Genomic DNA, 18,706 nt, shown 5'->3' with positions numbered 1-18,706 from the left:
TCAGGGTCTCCTTTCTGAATTTTGTGTTCTTCAGATTCTTTTAGTTTCTCTAATTTTGTATTGAATGAACTGTTATGTTTTCCATGGTTTTAGGAATGAGAGAAGGGGCCTACTTCTGATTTTTCCAGCTCTCCATTTTCTTTTCATTCTACCTGTCTGTCTCCGTGTGTAATCACCAGCATAATAAATATGCTGTTTTTAGGTTTATTATACTAGTCTTTTATGTGTTGCTTGTTTATTACTCCTTTAATAGAACTGTCTTGGGTTTTTGTTTTTGTTTTTCCTCTAGACTGCGATAGAACTAGCAGCAGAAACCATGGACATATTTTTTGGTCTCTGCTTTTAGTTTTTTAAAATAAGCACAGCTTTTGGAATGTTTAACATACATTGGTTTTTTTTTCTGTAATTGGGAAAATACTGAAAAAGTAAGAAAAAATTTGCTTTACTGCCAGATGCTCTAGTGTTTGCCATTCAAGTTGAGAAATTGCTTCTGTGATTCAAAAGGCAATTGCTACAAAGGGTTACTGATTTAACATTAGTTTTAAGAATATTTTACCCAGTCTTTCTGCAAGACTTTCTGTGTAATGATTTTTTTTGGGTTGAGAGGTTAACTCTCAAGAGCCAGGTATGACTCTAATCAATAATTTTTGTTTTGAGAAAGTTTCTAGTTTTGCATTTCCTATTGTTAGCTTTAGTTGCTCTATTCTATGTTATCATTTGTGCCACTTAAAATAGTTGGGTTGGTTCTTAGGGATAAAAGCTAGCTAACCTTTATAACTACTTGAAATCAAAGTTGAGCGGTAAATGACACTGGCCTTACTAAAAACAGGCAGATTTGTGTAACTTCTGTCTAGAGCAAAAAGATGCCCCAAATTGCTTACCTTTAGTCCTAAAATTGTAATGATGATGACATGAAATTTAGTAAAACGTTTTGTTTTTGTATTTTTCAGACAGGGTCTCACTATGTTGTCCAGGGTGAGTGCAGCTCACCTCCTGGGCCCAGGTGATCCTTCCTTCTACCTCAGCCTCCTGGGTAGCTGGGACTACAGGTGCACACTACCATGCTTGGCTAATTTTTTTATTTTTTATATTTTGTGTAGAGATGGGGTTTTGCCATGTTGCCCAGTCTAATCTCGATCTCTCCTGGGTTCAAGCAATCCTCCTGCTTCAGCCTCATAAAGTGCTGGGATTACAGGTGTAAGCCACCATGCCTGACCCCTAGTAAAACTTTTGTTTAAGCAGAATAAGCCTAGTTATGTTTAAATTAGGAACGGACAGGGATTTTCCATGTGAGACTTGGTGGAAAGAGAGACGATACCAAGGAAACTGTATCAGGCTTGTCTCCCGTGTTTGAGTATGCCATGATAAAGTTAAATGTTGGAATCTCTTTAGAAGTTAAATCATTTGTTGGCTTTGAAAATGCCATGTAAAAATAAATAAATTAAAAATCTGTATGCAGATGAATGTTAAATATGCAGATAAAAAATGTAGCCATCTAGGCACCCTTAATAAATGACTGAAGATCTGGACTTTGGGGGCCAGGTGTGAGCCACAGTGGGCATTCAGTAATGGCAAATGCAAAAGAGCAAGTTTATCACTCCAGGTGCTTTGATAGAAGCAGTTTATCTCACTCCACAAATGAAAAGCGGTTTCCCACACAAAGCTAGCAGCAACCAGTATAAGGTACTCTCTTCATCAAGAGAGTTTCCTTTTTTAATCCATAGCCCTAAAATCCACCACATATTGTGGATGTCCTTAGGACTATTAAGATCTACCATATTTACATAGGGCAGAAGATAAGATTATTGGACTGACTACTAGTCCTCTACGGGACAACAGGACGACTCTTCGTCATTGAAGCTACCTGTGCACCGGAGAAGCCCATAAGGCACAAAGGGAGGACTTTCCCACAAGGTCAGTTAGAGCCCACTGTCCTGGCACAGTTCTCACAAGTGGACAGACAGACATGAAGCAAATCTTGCACTTAACTAGTTGGACATTGCTTTGTGTAATTTGCAAGTGTTACGGACTAAATATGCTCCTTTACATAAGATCTTTAGTTCTCTGAGTGGGTGCCCCTCCCATACCATATTTTGTTTTCATTACTCTTTCCTAAATACTTGGTGTTGTGTCTTAATAACTGTACAGAAACTGTGTAGAGCGTTCTGTTTTTCTTAAAATGTCTTTCTGTCTTATTAACTATGTCAGACCGGCTATTCTGAGTAAGGAAAAAAATAATTTTTCCAGGAAATTTCTAGTTTGCTTTAGTATTTTCTGTAGATATTTTTTGTTGGGTGAATAATTAATTGGAACCAAAAAGGCTAGACTGTGCTTGCTCTGTGTACCACTTTTACCTCTAGTCTGAGGTCTTACCCATCCAAAGAATAGTAGAGGAAAAAGTTGTTTACCTTTTTCATTCTTCATTTGCAGCTGAGTTGAATTTTAATTTCTCTTTTTGGAAAAACAACTCTCAGATGGTATATATATTACTTTTCTTAGCAAAGCACAAAAGTTCAGTTGTTTAGATTGGGATTTAAGATCCATTTTCTTCCATTAGGCTTATCCTTTTTGGATATTCAAATATATATAAAAATTTTTTGCATTTAAAAATAAGTAGTAGTATTTTTTAAAACATGCCTGTTAAAAACATTCAACTTTTTTCCACCTTTTGGGGTCACCATTTTTACACTTCTAACTTAGTAATTTAACCTCATATGAGCATGGTTTTGTATGCTGTCTTTTATACCTTTCCCAGTGCTTTTTGATGTTTTTTTTACCCACAGTGAAATTTACTTAAGTACTATATTCTGCAGTGTACTTAATAGCTTCTTACCAATTGAGAGAATTTACCCACCGTTTTTTGTTTTGTTTTTTTGTTCTTTACCCACTGTTTTACCTTTTGCTTCCTTGAATTCCCCTTCCTGCCTTCTCTCCCATATATTACAAATTTTACCCCTTTGGTAAATTTACCAGGCTGTTACTTGCAGTCTCTGGGAAATGATTGTCTTTTATCTCCCAGCTGTTTTACTTTTTTTTTCATAGTCATGTTCTTACTGTATATTACCTTAAAATCCGTGGTCAATGTCTTCTTTTATGGCAGAAAAGAGGGGATCTGATGATAAAAAAAGTAGTGTGAAGTCCTGTAGTCGAGAAAAACAGAGTGAAGACACAAACACTGAATCGAAGGAAAGTGATACTAAGAATGAGGTCAATGGGACCAGTGAAGACATTAAATCTGAAGGTGACACTCAGTCCAATTAAAACTGATCTGATAAGACCTCAGATCAGACCAGAGGTAAGTGTATTGTTTCTCACTTTGATTAGGGCTTTTTGTTACTGTTTGACAGTGCAGCGTAAGTATGCACAGATGAAGATGGAACTAAGCCGAGTAAGAAGACATACAAAAGCATCTTCTGAAGGAAAAGACAGTGTAGTCCTGCAAAACATTTTGAGGTACATTGTTTTGTCTCAGCTATTTTGTAGCAGACTCGTGCCCCCGTTAGTGTGCCTCTTTGGAAATTATCGCCCACATTTGTATTATAGTCGCCATTGAAAAGTTAATTATCCTTTTTTTAGGGATTTTGCTGTCATTTCTTTTTTTTTATATATAAAAAGGTTGAACTGTTTTTTTTTTTTTCTTTTTGGTATTAAGTCCATCTTGTGTTTGATACATTGGCAGAGACATATGCTTTAAAAACTTAAATATTTCAGAGGCACATGTTGGACTACTTTGTTTTAATTAAACTGCTAGTATTTCTTTGTCAAGGATGTTCTAGTTTTTTGCTTTATTGCCTTGCATTCTAATGCAGTTTGTTCTGTAACTCGAGAGCCAGTAGCATTGGATTGATGGAAGTGTAGGGTTTATGAATTATTGCAGCTGACTACCATACCTCACACAGCGTTGGTGTTGTGAGCGGCCCATGAAAAGCCAAATTAAAAATCAAGGATTCAGTCAAACTAAGCAGGTACTCATGCCAGGTACTCCTTTCTCTACCCACATCCATGTTTGAATGCTATTGCCTGTGATCTTTACGCTTAACTGTTGTGTATCTTTTTTGTTCTTTACAAGAAGTGCAGGGGGTTTTTTGTGTATTGTGTGAAAACGTATAAAACAAATGTTAACAGAATGGAATTTTTTTTCAACTGTGTGTAGGGCTGCAGTGGTGGCCAGAATTAGATATCTTTAAAGAATTTTAAATACAATAAACACTTGATATTATTCGCCTTGTTACACTCAATGCAATTCTCAAGTCTATAAGAGGTATGTGCTTAATATTTCCTACTGTGTAGGAGAATTTGCAGTCAGCCATAGGTATGCAGGAATAGTCACTCACTGGCTGATACATTTAAAGCAGCAGTGTGAATATTAAGGACAGACACCTTCAATTTGTGAAATCAAAGAACTGATGCACTATGTAGAATGAATCTGGGTTTTTAACGAACTATTAAAAGTTAGGTACTGTAAGTGTTCTTAAAACCTATGAACTTCATTCTGTGGGCTAGTGGCTTGGGACAAAATATTCCTAATGAAAGGAAGTACCAATTAGTTGATTTGTTGATGGCATTCCCCTTTTGGGAAAGCAATATAAGGTTATGTCTGTGAGTCATTCACACTTAGGCAGGTATACACAGGCACATGGCTTTAAGAACCACACTGATGCCTTGATAATTAAAAAGAATACAAGCATTCCATATACACATGTTAATTAGCAGTTAGTGACTGGGCCAACACTTTCTCATAAAAATTGGCCTTTTACGTGTTGTCTAATTATCATTTTTCCCCAAATTTTGCATTGTAGGACTACTGTTCGAAGATTTTTGGAAGAATACTGAGAACGGCATAAAGTGAAGATCGACATTTAAAAAATGAGGTGAAAGAAAGCTATAGTGGCATAGAAAAAGTATAAAGCTCAGTTAGTTTTTTTATTATTATTATTAAAGGTTAATTCAGGACTGATGTGACATACCAGATTTCAAAACATGTGTTAATAGTATATATGCCACTGAAAACTTAGGTCCTGTATCATATTTTTTTCTTTAAGACTTTTTAAGAAATATTACTTAAACATGTGGCTTGCTCAGTGTTTAATTGCAAGTTTTCATTCTTGGACTTTGAAAACAGGATTAAACGTTAGTATTCGTGTGAATCAGACTAAGTGGGATTTCATTTTTACAACTCTGCTATACTTAGCCTTTGGATTTAGAAGTAAAAATAAAGTATCTCTGACTTTCTGTTACAAAGTTGATTGTCTCTGTCATTGAAAAGTTTTAGTATTAATCTTTTTCTAATAAAGTTATTGACTCTGAACTAGTCCCCTGTTTTAAATACAAGAGTTACACCATTACTAGAGGTGTTGGTGTACAGTTTTAACTAATGTGTTCTGTTTAAGACTAATTTTTATAGAATTTGTAGTTTAATGTTTTAACTAATGGTGCTTCAATTTTAGGTGGTTATGAATAAATTTGAATTTTGCTTTTAATAGCAAAGATGTACAGTGAACTAGAATATATTTTTACATCCCTCAGAGATTAGTAGTAGAAAATTCCAAGTATCCTTCTGACAAGCACTCTTTAGCTAGCTAGTTATGAAATAATGATGTAGAAAAGCATTCAAGAGCTAGTTTTTGTTCTTTAGGTCCTGTATCAAGATTTCTTCTAGCCCGGTCTTGTCAGTTTATAAATGTGCTTGTGTATAGGGTGTGTAGTATATATAGCAAGGGTTCCTCCCACCCCAAGCAAGTGATTATTTTTGTATTACATCTAGGAACACTGGCAGCATGTTACTGTCTATAGACAGCTTCTTCAACTGTATAAAAGTATTCTCTCCAGCTGCAGATACACATACACACATATGTATATATATATATCATAGCAATTCCTTGTGGTTTATAACTTTCTACTGCTATCAGTTTATAGGTAAAGAAACTGAGTGTGTTAAATGACTTACCCAGGGAGGGTCCTGTGGCTTCCTGTTTGTGGAGTTGCTAGGTCTCTGCCTCATAGTCCAGTGCCTAACTGTTAAGCCACTGTGTTCATTCTAATAGGCATAATGAATTATTAAAAGAATTTACAAAAATCTCTTCCACTAAACTTTGGAAAATAATGAAGCCACCACTTTAGAGGCTCTCTGTGGAGAAATACTGTGGAGACAGGGTCCTGCTAGCTCCCTAGCTGATCCTGGAGATGCAGCAATAGATGAGTGGGTTTTCTGAATTTGTGAGAGATGATTCACATGAGGATTAAGATAAAATGGAAAGTGAAATCTAACAAACACAAAGCTACCTCCCAGGCCCTGCTTTGTATAATTTGACAAGATTGTGGTTGTAGCAGCAAAGGAGTGATAGTTTTTAAACCATGCTCTGATAATAGATTTTTTAATTATTAAAAAAACTTAGGAAGTTATTAAAATACCAGATTTGTTCTGCTGTGCCTCATCTAGAATCAGCATCTAACTTAAATGAAATACTGTAAATGAGCTCATGTGAAAAGGCTTCCTCTGTGGACACTTACTTAGCTCTATTATAACTATTGAAGTTAACCTGGGATTTGGGGTTGGGGGGCGGGGAGGACCTGACTCCTCAGGGCATCCATGACTAAGGCCTGTCTTTAGTCATGAAGAGAGACCTAGAAGTTGAGTTTTATACCCAAAACTGATATGGATGAAGAGGAACTGATTATTGTCAGCCATCTCACAAGAATACAATATTGAGACCAATTCACTAGAAGAAATAAATATTTCTGCCATGCACACCAAAAAGTTACTAGTTGGTGAATGTATATTTTCTCTTTGGAGAGTCTTTAAGGGAAGCAAACCAGTTTTAATTAATCAGATTGCTTGGTAAGTTTGAAATCTGTAATCAGTTGGTCTTTTTTTTAATTTTAATTTTTTTAAAAAGCAACTTGGCCGGGCGCGGTGGCGCATGCCTATAATCCCAGCACTTTGGGAGGCCGAGGCGGGTGGATCACGTGGTCAAGAGATCAAGATCATCCTGGTCAACAAGGTGAAACCCCGTCTCTACTAAAAATACAAAAATTAGTTGGGCATGGTGGCGCATGCCTGTAGTCCCAGCTACTCTGGAGGCTGAGGCAGGAGAATTGCTTGAACCCAGAAGGCGGAGGTTGCAGTGAGCCGAGATTGTGCCATTGCACCCCAGTCTGGGTAACAACAGCGAAACTCCGTCTCAAAAAAAAGCAACTTTATTTTGGAAATTTAAAGACACAAAGTGGAACAGTATAATTAGCCTCTGTTAATTCATCACCAACAAGACTCATGGCCACTCTTACTTCATGAGTTATTGTATTTGTATCCTCTGCCCCCTGTTATTTTCGAGTAAGTCTCAGACATACCATTTAATCTGTAAGTAATTCAACTTGTATCTCTAAAAGACAAGACTTCTTAAATAACAGTTTATTAACATAAAACAAGTTGGGTAAACTTTGTCAGCCATCAAAGTATATAGTACTGGTCCAATAGTTTAATTTCCATTGAACCTCTCAGGAGCAGTCTGCTGCTCAGGACGTCCTCTCCTCTGGAATGTAGAGATAGGCTATATATATGTGTGTGTGTATACATATATATATATATATATATATATATAAAATGCCCCTTTTTGTTAAGACATGTTTTTTTTCCCACCTCCTTCAAACACAGTCCATTCATTTTTCAATTTGGGATGAAACATCCTTCTTGTTTTCTAGATCTTGAGCTTATAATAACCTAGTCATACGCTCAGCTATTTTAACCCCCTTTCCTTAGGCACTCTGGTTTCTTAAATACAGTTAGTGTCACAGAGGATAACCAACGTTATTTCGGAGGTCTGGGAGCACTTGGATTGCATATCGGTTGAGCTCAGCCACCTTCTGATTAAAGTTTTCGGAGTTGTAAGAACTGAAAAATTTTATGGTGGAAATGCTCTGAGCCCTCATCCATTCTGTTTTTAAAAATGCATTGCAGATGGGCTATGTGAATGTGTTCTTAAACATCTGTTATGTGCATGAAACAAAAAACACTTGCGGTTACTGTGTATATGATTCTGTGGGATAGGACTTCATTCAGAGTGGGTTTTCAAGTTTGATTTCTTGAGGGATTTTTTAGTTGTGAAAGAACCCCAGATCTACTGAAATTTTGTATTACAACTGTAATGTTGCATATGGTTTTTTTTTTTTTTAAGTGTTTAGTGATCTATGTCTCCTACTCCTATCCCTCTGTTCTTAATCTCCAGGAACTACTACTGTTTAACAGTTATTCCAAGATTTTTTTTTTTTTTTTTTTTTTTGTGGGAAGGTGGGAGGAAATATAAACATATATAGATCCTATAAAATATATGATGGTATATCCATATGTTCTGAGTCTTACTGTTTTCACCTGGTAATGTTTAGAAACATTTATTTTGAGGTAAAGGAGACAGCACTTTTGAGTTGAACCTGTAGTTTTTAAAAGTACATTTCAAGTAAGCCAAAGCAGAGAAGGAAATTGTATTTTTCATTGTATCAGAATTTTGAAATTTTAAAAATTTCTGAATTTACTATTTTAAAAATTCAAGAGTTTCATAGCTGATCTATTTCTTCCCCTCAGCCATTCCAAATAGATCTGTTAACAGATTTAAGAATGTTTAGAAACAGCAACTTTGGGAAACAGGAAACAATTTGGCATAAGTGCATGTGCCATAACCTCTCTCGTAGCCATATACTCCTGGATGCATACCCTAGAGAAACTCTTACACATGAGTACCAGGGGATGGATTTAAGAATGTCCTAACAGCATTGCGTGTAATAGGAAGAAAAGAAAAAACCTGGGAAAACCCCAAGTGTACACCAAAAGTGTGTTGGATAAATACTGTGGTATATTCCAACAGTGGAATTCCACAGAAGTGAAACACTGCAGCCCTGCATGTGAACATGGACAAAACTCAACAATCAAGGGGTTAAAAAAAGCAAGTCACAGAAGAATACATCCACTGTGGTTCCATTTCGATGAAAGTCCAAAAACAGGCTGTCAAATACATGATAAAAGGAAGTAATAGCTATTTTGATGAAGGGAGAGGTGATGATGAGGGCAGAGAGGGGTCTTCAGAGGAACTGGTGAGGCTCTATTTCTGAAGTCTTGTCGGTATTTTCTTTTTTAAGCTGTATGTTTATGTGCTTTTGTATGTATGATATTTCTTAAATAAAAATAATGGGAAAATGTCTTCGTGTATGTAGTTACTAATAGATATATAAACTATAGTGTTTTTTTTTTTTTTGAGATGGAGTTTCGCTGTTGTTACCGAGACTGGAGTGCAATGGCACGATCTCGGCTCACCAATGATATTTCTTAAATAAAAATAGGAAAATGTCTTCGTGTATGTAGTTATTAATAGATATATAAACTATAGTGTATTACTTTTTTTTTTTTTGAGACGGAGTTTCGCTGTTACCCAGACTGGAGTGCAATGGCACAATCTCGGCTCACTGTAAACTCCGCCTTCTGGGTTTAAGCAATTCTCCTGCCTCAGCCTCCTGAGTAGCTGGGACTACAGGCGCGCACCACCATGCCCAGCTGATTTTTGTATTTTTAGTAGAGACGGGGTTTCACCTTGTTGACCAGGATGGTCTCGATCTCTTGACCTCATGGTCCATCCGCCTCAGCCTCCCAAAGTGCTGGGATTATAGGCATGAGCCATTGCACCCAGCCAATTACAGTGCATTTCATAAAATCCTTAAATGAGTGACAAATTCAAAGATGCTGTTTCTTGAGGGCCCAATTTAAGTTTTTGTTGTTTTTTTTGAGACAGACTGTCACTGTCACCCAGGCTGGAGTGCAGTGGCATAATCTCACCTCACTGCAACCTCCTCCTCCTGGATTCAAGCAATTCTCATGCCTCAGCCTCCCCAGTAGCTGGTGTTAACAGGTGTGCACTACCAGACCTGGCTCATATTTTTGTATTTTTAGTAGAGATGGGGTTTCACCATATTGGCCAGGCTGGTCTCGAACTCCTGAACTCAAATAATTGGGCATTCCTTGGCCTCCCAAAGTGAGCCACTGTGCCCAGCCTTCAAATTTAAGGCCTTTTTTTTTTTTTTGAGATGGAGTTTCGCTCTTGTTACTCAGGCTGGAGTGCAGTGGCGCGATCTCAGCTCACCGCAACCTCCGCCTCCTGGGTTCAGGCAATTCTCCCTCAGCCTCCCGAGTAGCTGGGATTACAGGCATGCGCCACCATGCCCAGCTAATTTTTTGTATTTTTAGTAGAGATGGGGTTTCACCATGTTGACCAGGATGGTCTCGACCTCTTGACCTCGTGATCCACCTGCCTCGGCCTCCCAAAGTGCTGGGATTACAGGCATGAACCACCGCGCCCAGCCCAAATTTAAGGTCCTAATTGTAGTTCTTAAAAAGCTAGAAAACAAGACCTAAATATATGTTTTCTGTGATATTTTCATCTTAACCTAAGTTTTACTTGGCTGCTAGCCAGGGAGCCGATGCTTTTGTCTTCCTACTTGAGCAGCTTCCAAAGAAGCTTTTCTCAGATTTATGCCATTCTGGGAAGGAAAACTGGTGGACTGTGCTGTACTCCTTCCCCAGGCTCAAGTTAGTTTATCACCTCAGAGAGGTGGCTGCTTTGGTCTAGTTCTGATCTTAATAGGGGTACCGTGAAGTGTTAACAAAAATGTTTGTTCTTTAAAAGGAGGAAAGTGAAATTTAAATTGCACTTGCAAATTCATAAGATTCATGTAACTAAGGCCCTATGTCATTTTACAGTAGTATTGTTACTTCTCAGCTATGCTCCCAGTTAAGACTTGGATCCCCTCAGTATGAGCTTAGGGCTAGGCTGTGAGTTCATCCAACACATACGAGGAGTAACTGATAGCTTTAGATACACCAAGAGCAAGCTCTCTCCACCTGGCTAATTTTTGTATTTTTAATAGAGATGTTGGCTAGTATGGTCTTGAACTTCTGACCTTGTGATCCACCTGCGTCAGTCTCTCAAAGTAACCGGGATTACAGGCATGAGCCACGACACAGCCTTTTTTTTTTTTTTTTTTTTTTTTTTCATTCCTTCCCTTTCTGAGATGGAGTCTTGCCCTGTCATCCAGGCTGGAGTGCAGTGGCACAATCTCAGCTCACTGCAACCTCTGCCTCCTGGGTTCAAGCAATTCTCCGCCTCAGCCTCCTGAAGTGGTAGGATTACAGGTGTGAACCACCACACCTGGCCTTACAATCTTGTAAGGGACACCTACACTCATCAGGATTGGGGCACAACTCTACAAAATAAACTGCCTGTGGTCTATTATACCTTGTAATTTTGTTTTACAACTGTTTGTCAAAACACCGAACTCTCAGCCCAGAGAATTTGGAGATGAGGAAACATTTCTCACAGTTCAGACATGAAGTTAGCCAAACTATTATATGCATCCGGACTTCATTATTTACAAAATAATTTCAGTTTTTTTATTTCTGGGATTATTTATTTCAAGAGGCAGAGTCTCTGTCACCCAGGCTGGAGTACAATGGCACGATCTCAGGTCACTGCAACCACCACCTCCCGGGTTCAAGTGGTTACCCTGCCTCAGCTTCCCAAGTAAGTGGGACTACAGGTGTGTGCCACCACAGCCAGTTAATTTTTGTATTTTTTTTAGTAGAGACGGGCGTTTCACTGTGTTAGCCAGGCTGGTCTAGAACTCTTGACCTCAGGTGCTTCACCTGCCTTGACTTCCTAAAGTGCTGGGATTACAGGTGTGAGCCACCATTCCTGGCCATTCCTGGGATTATTTAGTAAGTCATTTTTGCAGCTTTGCTATTGTAGCAGGGTCTTTCTGTCAGAGATGGTATATACTCTGTCAATTCGGAGCTTCCATTTTTCATTAAAATGAGTTCTACTTCCTGAAAGTCCCGCAGTCTTTGAATGTCTTGGTCCTTAATATGGAAAAGAAATTATATCATGCTTAATACATGTGAATGTATTTAAAAGGCTTAGTATTGCTCAGCATCTTGGGTTCTGAACCCATAAGTTTTGGTTTTTGGTTTTTTTTAAGACAAAGTCTTACTCCTGTCACCCAGGAGGCTGGAGTGCAATGGCACGATCTTGGCTCACTTCAACCTCCACTTCCCAGGTTCAGGCGATTCTCCTGCCTCAGCCTCCCAAGTAGCTGGGATTACAGACACCTACCATCATGCCTGGCTAATTTTTGTATTTTTAGTAGAAATGGGATTTCACTATGTTGGCCAGGCTGGTCTTGAACTCCTGACCTTAGGTGATCTGCCCACCTTGGCCTCCCAAAGTGCTAGCATTACAGGCATGAGCCACTATGCCTAGACCCCATAAGGTATTTCTGTATTTATTTTATTTTTTTTGAGAGGCTCTCGCTATGTCACCCACCCTGGAATGCAGTGGCGCAATAACAGCTTCCTGCACCTTCAATTTCCTGGGCTCAAGCAGTCCTTCCACTTCCACCACAGCCTCCCAAGTCCACCGCACCCAGCTAATTTTTGTATCTTTTTGTAGAGAGGGTTTCACCATGTGCCCAGGCTGGTCTCAAATTCCTGACCTCAAGTAATCCGCCCACCTTGGCCTCCCAAAGTGCTGGGATTACAGGCGTGAGACACCACACCCAGCAGTTTTTTGTTTTTAAGGCATTGGGAAAGCAGGATCATCCCTTGACATGTTAGTTTACAAAGAATATACACCATCAGCCAAAACACCAGTAAGAATTGCCGGCCGGGCGCGGTGGCGCATGCCTATAATCCCAGCACTTTGGGAGGCCGAGGCGGGTGGATCACAAGGTCAAGAGATCGAGACCATCCTGGTCAACAAGGTGAAACCCCATCTCTACTAAAAATACAAAAATTAGCTGGGCATGGTGGTGCACGCCTGTAGTCCCAGCTACTCAGGAGGCTGAGGCAGGAGAATTGCTTGAACACAGAAGGCGGAGGTTGCAGTGAGCCGAGATTGTGCCATTGCACTCCAGTTTGGGTAACAACAGTGAAACTCCGTCTCAAAAAAAAAAAAAAAAAAGAATTGCCAAAGGCACACCTGTTATCCCAGCACTTAGGAAGCTGAGGTCAGGGGCTTGAGAACAACAGTCTGGGCAATATAGCAAGACCCATTTCTAAAAAAAAAAAAAATTAAAAAATTAGCAGAGTGCGATGGTGTGCCCCTGTAGTCCCAGCTACTCTAGAGGCTAAGATGGGAGGATTGCTTGAGCTGAGGATTTCAAGGCTCCAGTGGGCTATGATCACGCCATTGCATTCCAGTGTGGATGACAAAGTGAGACTCTGTCTCAAAAAAAATTAAAAGTTGTATCCAAAAGAATTTTGAAAGCTTAAAAAAAAATTTCCAAATAAGATTTCCTTTCCAAAATTAAAAATTAATATCTGTATTTTGAATCTGGGAAATATATAAAAATGCAAAACAATCTTTGTTTCCTGAGATTTCAGGTACTTAGCAAACCCATCCTTTGCTAAGCAAGTAAGGGTGGGCTTGTGTTTTCTTTCCTGAGGACCATGCTATTTTTTATTAACCAGTCAGTTTTGCAGAGATTGGTGGAGCCAAAAGTACTGAACTAGAGTCTTAAATTGGGGAGTCACTTGCTGAGTTTTTTTTTTTTTTTTGGTGGTGAGGAGATGGAGTCTAGCTCTGTCACCAGGCTGGAGTGCAGTGGTGCCATCTTGGCTCACTGCAACCTCCGCCTCCTGTCTCCCCAGGTTCAAGCGATTCTCCTGCCTCAGCCTCCTGAGTAGCTAGGATTACAGGCACGCGCTGCCACGCTGAGCTAATTTTTGTACTTTTGGTAGAGACGGGGTTTCACCATGTTGGCCAGGATGGTAACTTGATCTGACCTCATGATCCACCCACCTCAGCCTCCCAAAGTGTTGGGATTACAGGCATGAGCCAATACACCTGGCCCATTTACAGGTTTTTACAAGGTTTATGGATTAGGTGTGTAAATCTACAACCTACCTACTATGTTTGGCCATTCTGCAGCCAGGATTTCTGGTGTCATGAAATGCAAAAGGTAAACGGTTGGCTCCAGCAAACATGATGTCACCCACTGTGACTCTGCATTTAGAAACTCATAAACCTTACCTTTCTGAGCAGGGTGTTTGGTAGCTTTCTGATCTTCTCCACTTGCTCTGGGTTAATCCCCAGTTCACAGCAACTCACTTTTAGTAAGTTTTGGTAACTCAGTTCTTGTCTCTTCAGTTCAATTTCAATGAAGTCATTTTCTTTGGGGCTCTGAATTCTGACCTTAAGCACCAGCTCTAAACCACCCATAAATTCAAAATATGGTTGGTAAAAGAAACAAAATACCCATTAGAGATTTTCCTATATATTATGATAGCATAAAGAATCCTAAAAACTGAATGCTAAGTAGACATGGAGCTTTCATGGGCACATACACACTTTGCATTAGCTAAGGCTGCTTTTCTTGGAGCACTGGGCAAGCTCTAGGAGGTATGCCCCCGTTATGGCCACTGAAAACAGAAACTTTGCAGCTTTAAGCCAGCCAAGGATTTGAAATATGCAATGGATATTTAAACACATCACGCGTAGGCAGTACACAGCAGTGGCTCATACCTTGTTGCTTATCTGGAAAGCTTCAGGGAAATGTGTAGCCCGGGGGCCCTGGTATCCTTAAAGAAGCTGTTGTGCAGAGGAGCAAATCGCTCTTGAGATTCCTCCCCACCGCCCCCACTCCTCCAGAAATAGGATAACTCTATCATCTTAGGACAGTGGCATTGTATTCCAACTTAACTGTCCTGAGAAGATGCAGAACGAACTAAAAGTCCAAAGAAAAACCAAATGTTCGGTTTGGCCTTGCAACATGGTCATATAGGGGCCGAGTCTTCACCTAGACAGGTGTCACTGGGTTTGTTGTTATCACTCGGGTCCATTGGCAAGTATGGATTTGTGCCTTCTTGTTTATCTTCACCTGGGAAAGAATTAGGAGAGAACTGAGCAGCAGCAGGACCTCACCAGTTGGCTGTCTGCCAAAGGACGAGGGTGCCCCACTTCCGCTTCCGCTTCCTGCCCTGCAGCTTATCCTCCCCTTCTCAAGGGACAAGGGCAGCAATTGCTTTCAGTCTTGAAGAGTAATTTCCTTTAATCACCACCCAAATCATGAAAAGGAGCTGAGGCAGTATTTTTAAATGGTGTGTAATCTGGGCAAGAAATATTTATAATCTCTGTGCTTAGCTCAAGTTTTTACTTAAATATTTTTGGCACAGAGTGCTTTATGTCTTCAGTTCTCTAGCAGAGACACAGTTAGGAGGGTGCCTTTATAAGGAGAAATGTTCTCACCCAGAGGGAAGGGAAAGGAGTGAATATTTAGAGTGCTTTGCATATGCCAGGCCTTTGGGGTACTTACAATATCCCCTGAACATGTTGAAAGGCTGCTTTGCACCAGGCACTGGGCTAAGCCCTGGGGAACTCATGATCAAAAACCCGAAAGATGTCTCTTTCCCCCTGGAGTTTGCAGGCCAGCAGAAGAGACATATGTTAATAAATGGGAAATCACAGTTGGGGGGGGCATAGTGAATGTGAAATATACAATTCTTTGAAAGCACGTTAGGGGTCACAGGAGGCCTCTGTCAAGGTTGACATTTGAACTGACATCTGAAGGATGAATAGGCTTAACTAGATCCAGAGGGCAGAGGAGGTGAAGAGCTTTCAGTAGGGCCCTGTAGAGAGTTCAACATGACTGCAGGGCCGAGAGCATGGAGGGAATGAACGTCAGACAGGCTGGCAGGGGCCGGTTAGTCCAATTACGTAGCTCCTTGTTGTATGAGATAAGATACACGATGAGTGTGAAATATACCCTGGAGGGTATATTTGGAGGCAATAACAAAATGTGCATACTTATATGTTGATACGATTTGTATATAGTGGGGAGAGTATATTATTAAAATTAGTTTGACCTGATTTTACTTTTTGAAATGTGGCTACAGCAATTTTAAATTACATGTATGGCTTGCATTACATTCCGATTGGGCAGTGTTTGTCTAGATGAAAGGTTGTAGCCTTTGTCCTAAAACACCACCAAGCCATTGTAGTTTTTAGCAGAGAGCTGTCATAATCAGATTTGCATTTTGGAAAAAAAGAAAATCTTCACTATCCCCAAAAGAATCCTGCAGGGGGCCAGGCGTAGTGGCTCACACCTGTAATCCCAGCACTTCGGGAGGCTGAGGCGGGTGGATCATGAGGTCAGGAGTTGGAGACCAACCTAACCAATATGGTGAAACTCTGTCTCTACTAAAAATACAAAAATTAGCTGAGTGTTGTGGTGCCTGCCTGTAATCCCAGCTACTCGGAGGCTGAGGCAGGAGAATTGCTTGAACCCACGAGGGGGAGGTTGCAGTGATCCCACATCACGCCATTGCATTCCAACCTGGGCGAAGAAGTGAGACTCCATCTCAAAAAAAAAATAAAAAAATAAAAAAAATAGAATCCTGTGGGATATGGACATTGCTCTTTTCCTTTTCAGACAGGAAAATTGAGGCTTAAAGGGGAAGTAACTTGCTCAGGTTGGTAAATGGACGGATGTGGATGTGACCAGGACCAACTACATAATTTGCAGAGTCAAGTGCAAAAGGAAAATGAAGAGGAATCCAGTTTCCTCTTCTCACAAGCTGTGGCTTCAACCCCTGGCAAATGGGCAATGCCTGAGGGATTGTGGCCTCCCCACTTGAACGCACCAACTACCTGGATGGGGGTGGGTGAGAGAGTCCAGGGCTGCCTGCCACTCCTCCACTTCTGATCCTTGTTTTGTCTGAGCTCCCGAGGGGGACAAAGGTGACAGCGGAATGAGGGACTCTGGCAGAGGATTACAGCAGTTGTGGGGCTGATCTGGGTGTGGAGACCACACACATGAGCTGAGGCTCCAACTCCCAACCCCGGCACATGCTTCACTGTCTCATCTGACGCCACTTACAAAACAAGTTCAAGGCTAAAATTATGACACCTTTCAAGTCGACAACCACAGAACATTGAATCCCAAGCCCGGGGCCTTTCTGAATGCAGGGACCTGAGCAACTGCACTGACCACAGCCTGATGAAGTCAGCCCTGTTCGTGCCACCCTGCCAAATGCCTCTAAGGAGAGGCGACACTCCTGCCCAACTCAGCCCCCTCCTGGGTCAGCAATAATGTCCCCTCCCCTAGTGAGTGGGGATCTGCAGTCTTCTGTTTGCCTTTCAATTTTGGGCCCTGGAGGCGGCTCAGGGCCGTGGCCCCTTCTCAGGCAGCCCCTGGGGAGCTGGGCCCCAGCCCACCTGCCAGTACCTGACCTGATACAGATACCTGTACCTGACCTGAAATGAGGCCTTCCTGCCTGGCTAACTCACCCAGCATAGCCAGAGAACTTTCCCTGCTCTACTACATCTGAAAGCATTTTATTCTGTGACGAATGTGTCAGCTCTGTGAATGGACAGGGTCTCATGGAGGTCAGAAAGCATGCCCTTTGCACTCAGGCAGATTTGGGTCTGAATTCCTCTGCCACTTAGTAGCTTTGACACCTTGAGCAAGTTACATAACCTCTCTGATCTGGAAAATGGGGTTAACAGTCCTTCCTCACAGGACTGTAAGAAGTCAGTGAGAAAGTACACAGAAGGTACAATTTCCCAGCAGCGGTGAGCACCAGTAATAGCTGGCTGCTATTATTATTTACTGTAGCTATGGACACTTGCTTCCTTCTGAAAGGACCTGTCATCCAGTTGCGCTGCGCTTCACTACCCCACTGGCAGAGCAGGGGAAGCCATGGGGCACTGCTGGCCACAGCATCATCCGTGTTCCAGCCTTCCCCAGCCCCCTGTCCCATGCTCCTTGAGGACCATGTCGGGAACAGGACTCCCAGACCCACCTGCTGGCTTCTCCCTGATGTCCTGTTCCAGTTCAGCCATGAGTCGCCTTTATAGTCTGTCAGATGTGCAGCCTCTCTCGCATTTATTCACAAGCTCCCAGCCAAATAAAAAGCACTTTCTAAAGCCTCAGCACATCTGTCTGCAATGCAAGAACAGTGTGTTCTTGTCAGCCCAGTAAGACAGCGCAGGATCATTTATTTTATAGATAGGGAAATGAAAGCTCCGGTGCGTTACATGAATTGCACAGGGTGATGCAAGTGAAGAGGTTCTGAAGTTCAAGACTTCATACTCCCTTCTCAGGCAGGCCAGTAGTACTCACCCAAGGAATGGTGCCCTTTGGAGGAGAGGCCTGAGAGGCGCAGCAGGAACCCAGCCAGACCCTAGAAGAGGCCAGGCCCTCCTTGGAAAAGGTTGCTAGCTTCTACATCAAGGGTAAGACCAAAAAAAAAAAAAAAAAAAAAAAATGGCCGGGCATGGTGGCTCGTGCCTGTAATCCAAGCACTTTGGAGGCCAAGGTGGGCAGATCACCTGAGGTCGGGAGTTCAAGACCAGCCTGACCAACATGGTGAAACCCTGTCTAAAAAAAAAAAAAAAAAAAGGGTAAGACAAACCAAACACTTTGTTTCTTGGTTTGAATGGACTCTTCCTTCTCTCCATTTTGCTCTTTTCTCCCAGCCCCTTCTTCAGTAGTTGTGCATGACAAGAAAGAAGCAGGAAGACCCCTCCATACCTGGGAGGTGGCCTTGGCGATGATCCTGGATCCCCTGATTCTAGACATCAAAATGGAGGAGACAGAGGCTGGAGCAGGAGGTTCAGTGAAGAATGGGTGGGGCTGGTCAAAGTCCCTAGTAAGGCTGCCGCCTCAAAGGCAG

At 41.2% G+C, this 18,706-nt stretch overlaps 2 protein-coding genes across 17 annotated transcripts in view; one reads left to right on the top strand and one right to left on the bottom strand.

The window, feature by feature from the left end:
- The window catches only part of LUC7L3 (LUC7 like 3 pre-mRNA splicing factor), a 32,241-nt gene extending 27,000 nt beyond the window's left edge, over positions 1-5,241 (top strand). For 4 of the 13 annotated variants that reach the window (XM_017972656.4, XM_078374179.1, XM_078374180.1 and 1 more), the window contains 2 exons: positions 3,101-3,241; positions 3,348-5,241. In XM_017972656.4, the coding sequence (XP_017828145.1) occupies positions 3,101-3,241; positions 3,348-3,553 (347 nt within the window). In that variant the 3' untranslated portion in view covers positions 3,554-5,241. Of the gene's footprint in view, positions 1-1,788; positions 1,915-3,100; positions 3,296-3,347 lie in introns of those variants that run through there. The other 9 variants (XM_078374178.1, XM_078374181.1, XM_078374182.1 and 6 more) reach the window with 7 other exon arrangements.
- Positions 266-18,619, bottom strand: ANKRD40CL (ANKRD40 C-terminal like). Of its 4 annotated transcripts, none has more exons than XM_017972655.4 (5): positions 18,154-18,619; positions 17,834-17,973; positions 14,830-14,910; positions 14,064-14,239; positions 266-11,893 (listed from the first exon to the last, which is right to left on the bottom strand). In XM_017972655.4, the coding sequence occupies exons 2-5, from the start codon at positions 17,871-17,873 to the stop codon at positions 11,750-11,752; spliced, it is 441 nt and encodes a 146-aa protein (XP_017828144.1). In that variant the 5' UTR covers positions 17,874-17,973; positions 18,154-18,619; the 3' UTR covers positions 266-11,749. The 4 variants fall into 4 exon arrangements, with proteins under 4 accessions (XP_017828144.1, XP_008995609.1, XP_035157102.1 ...); XM_008997361.5 differs by having other exon boundaries at positions 18,565-18,619; XM_035301211.3 differs by lacking the exon at positions 17,834-17,973.
- Between the last annotated feature and the right edge of the window lie 87 nt (positions 18,620-18,706).

Source organism: Callithrix jacchus, chromosome 5 (genome assembly GCF_049354715.1).
Source record: "Callithrix jacchus isolate 240 chromosome 5, calJac240_pri, whole genome shotgun sequence".
NCBI lineage: Eukaryota > Metazoa > Chordata > Mammalia > Primates > Cebidae > Callithrix > Callithrix jacchus.
Note: the sequence above shows the minus strand (reverse complement) of the source record. Positions and strands in the feature narration are given on the sequence as shown.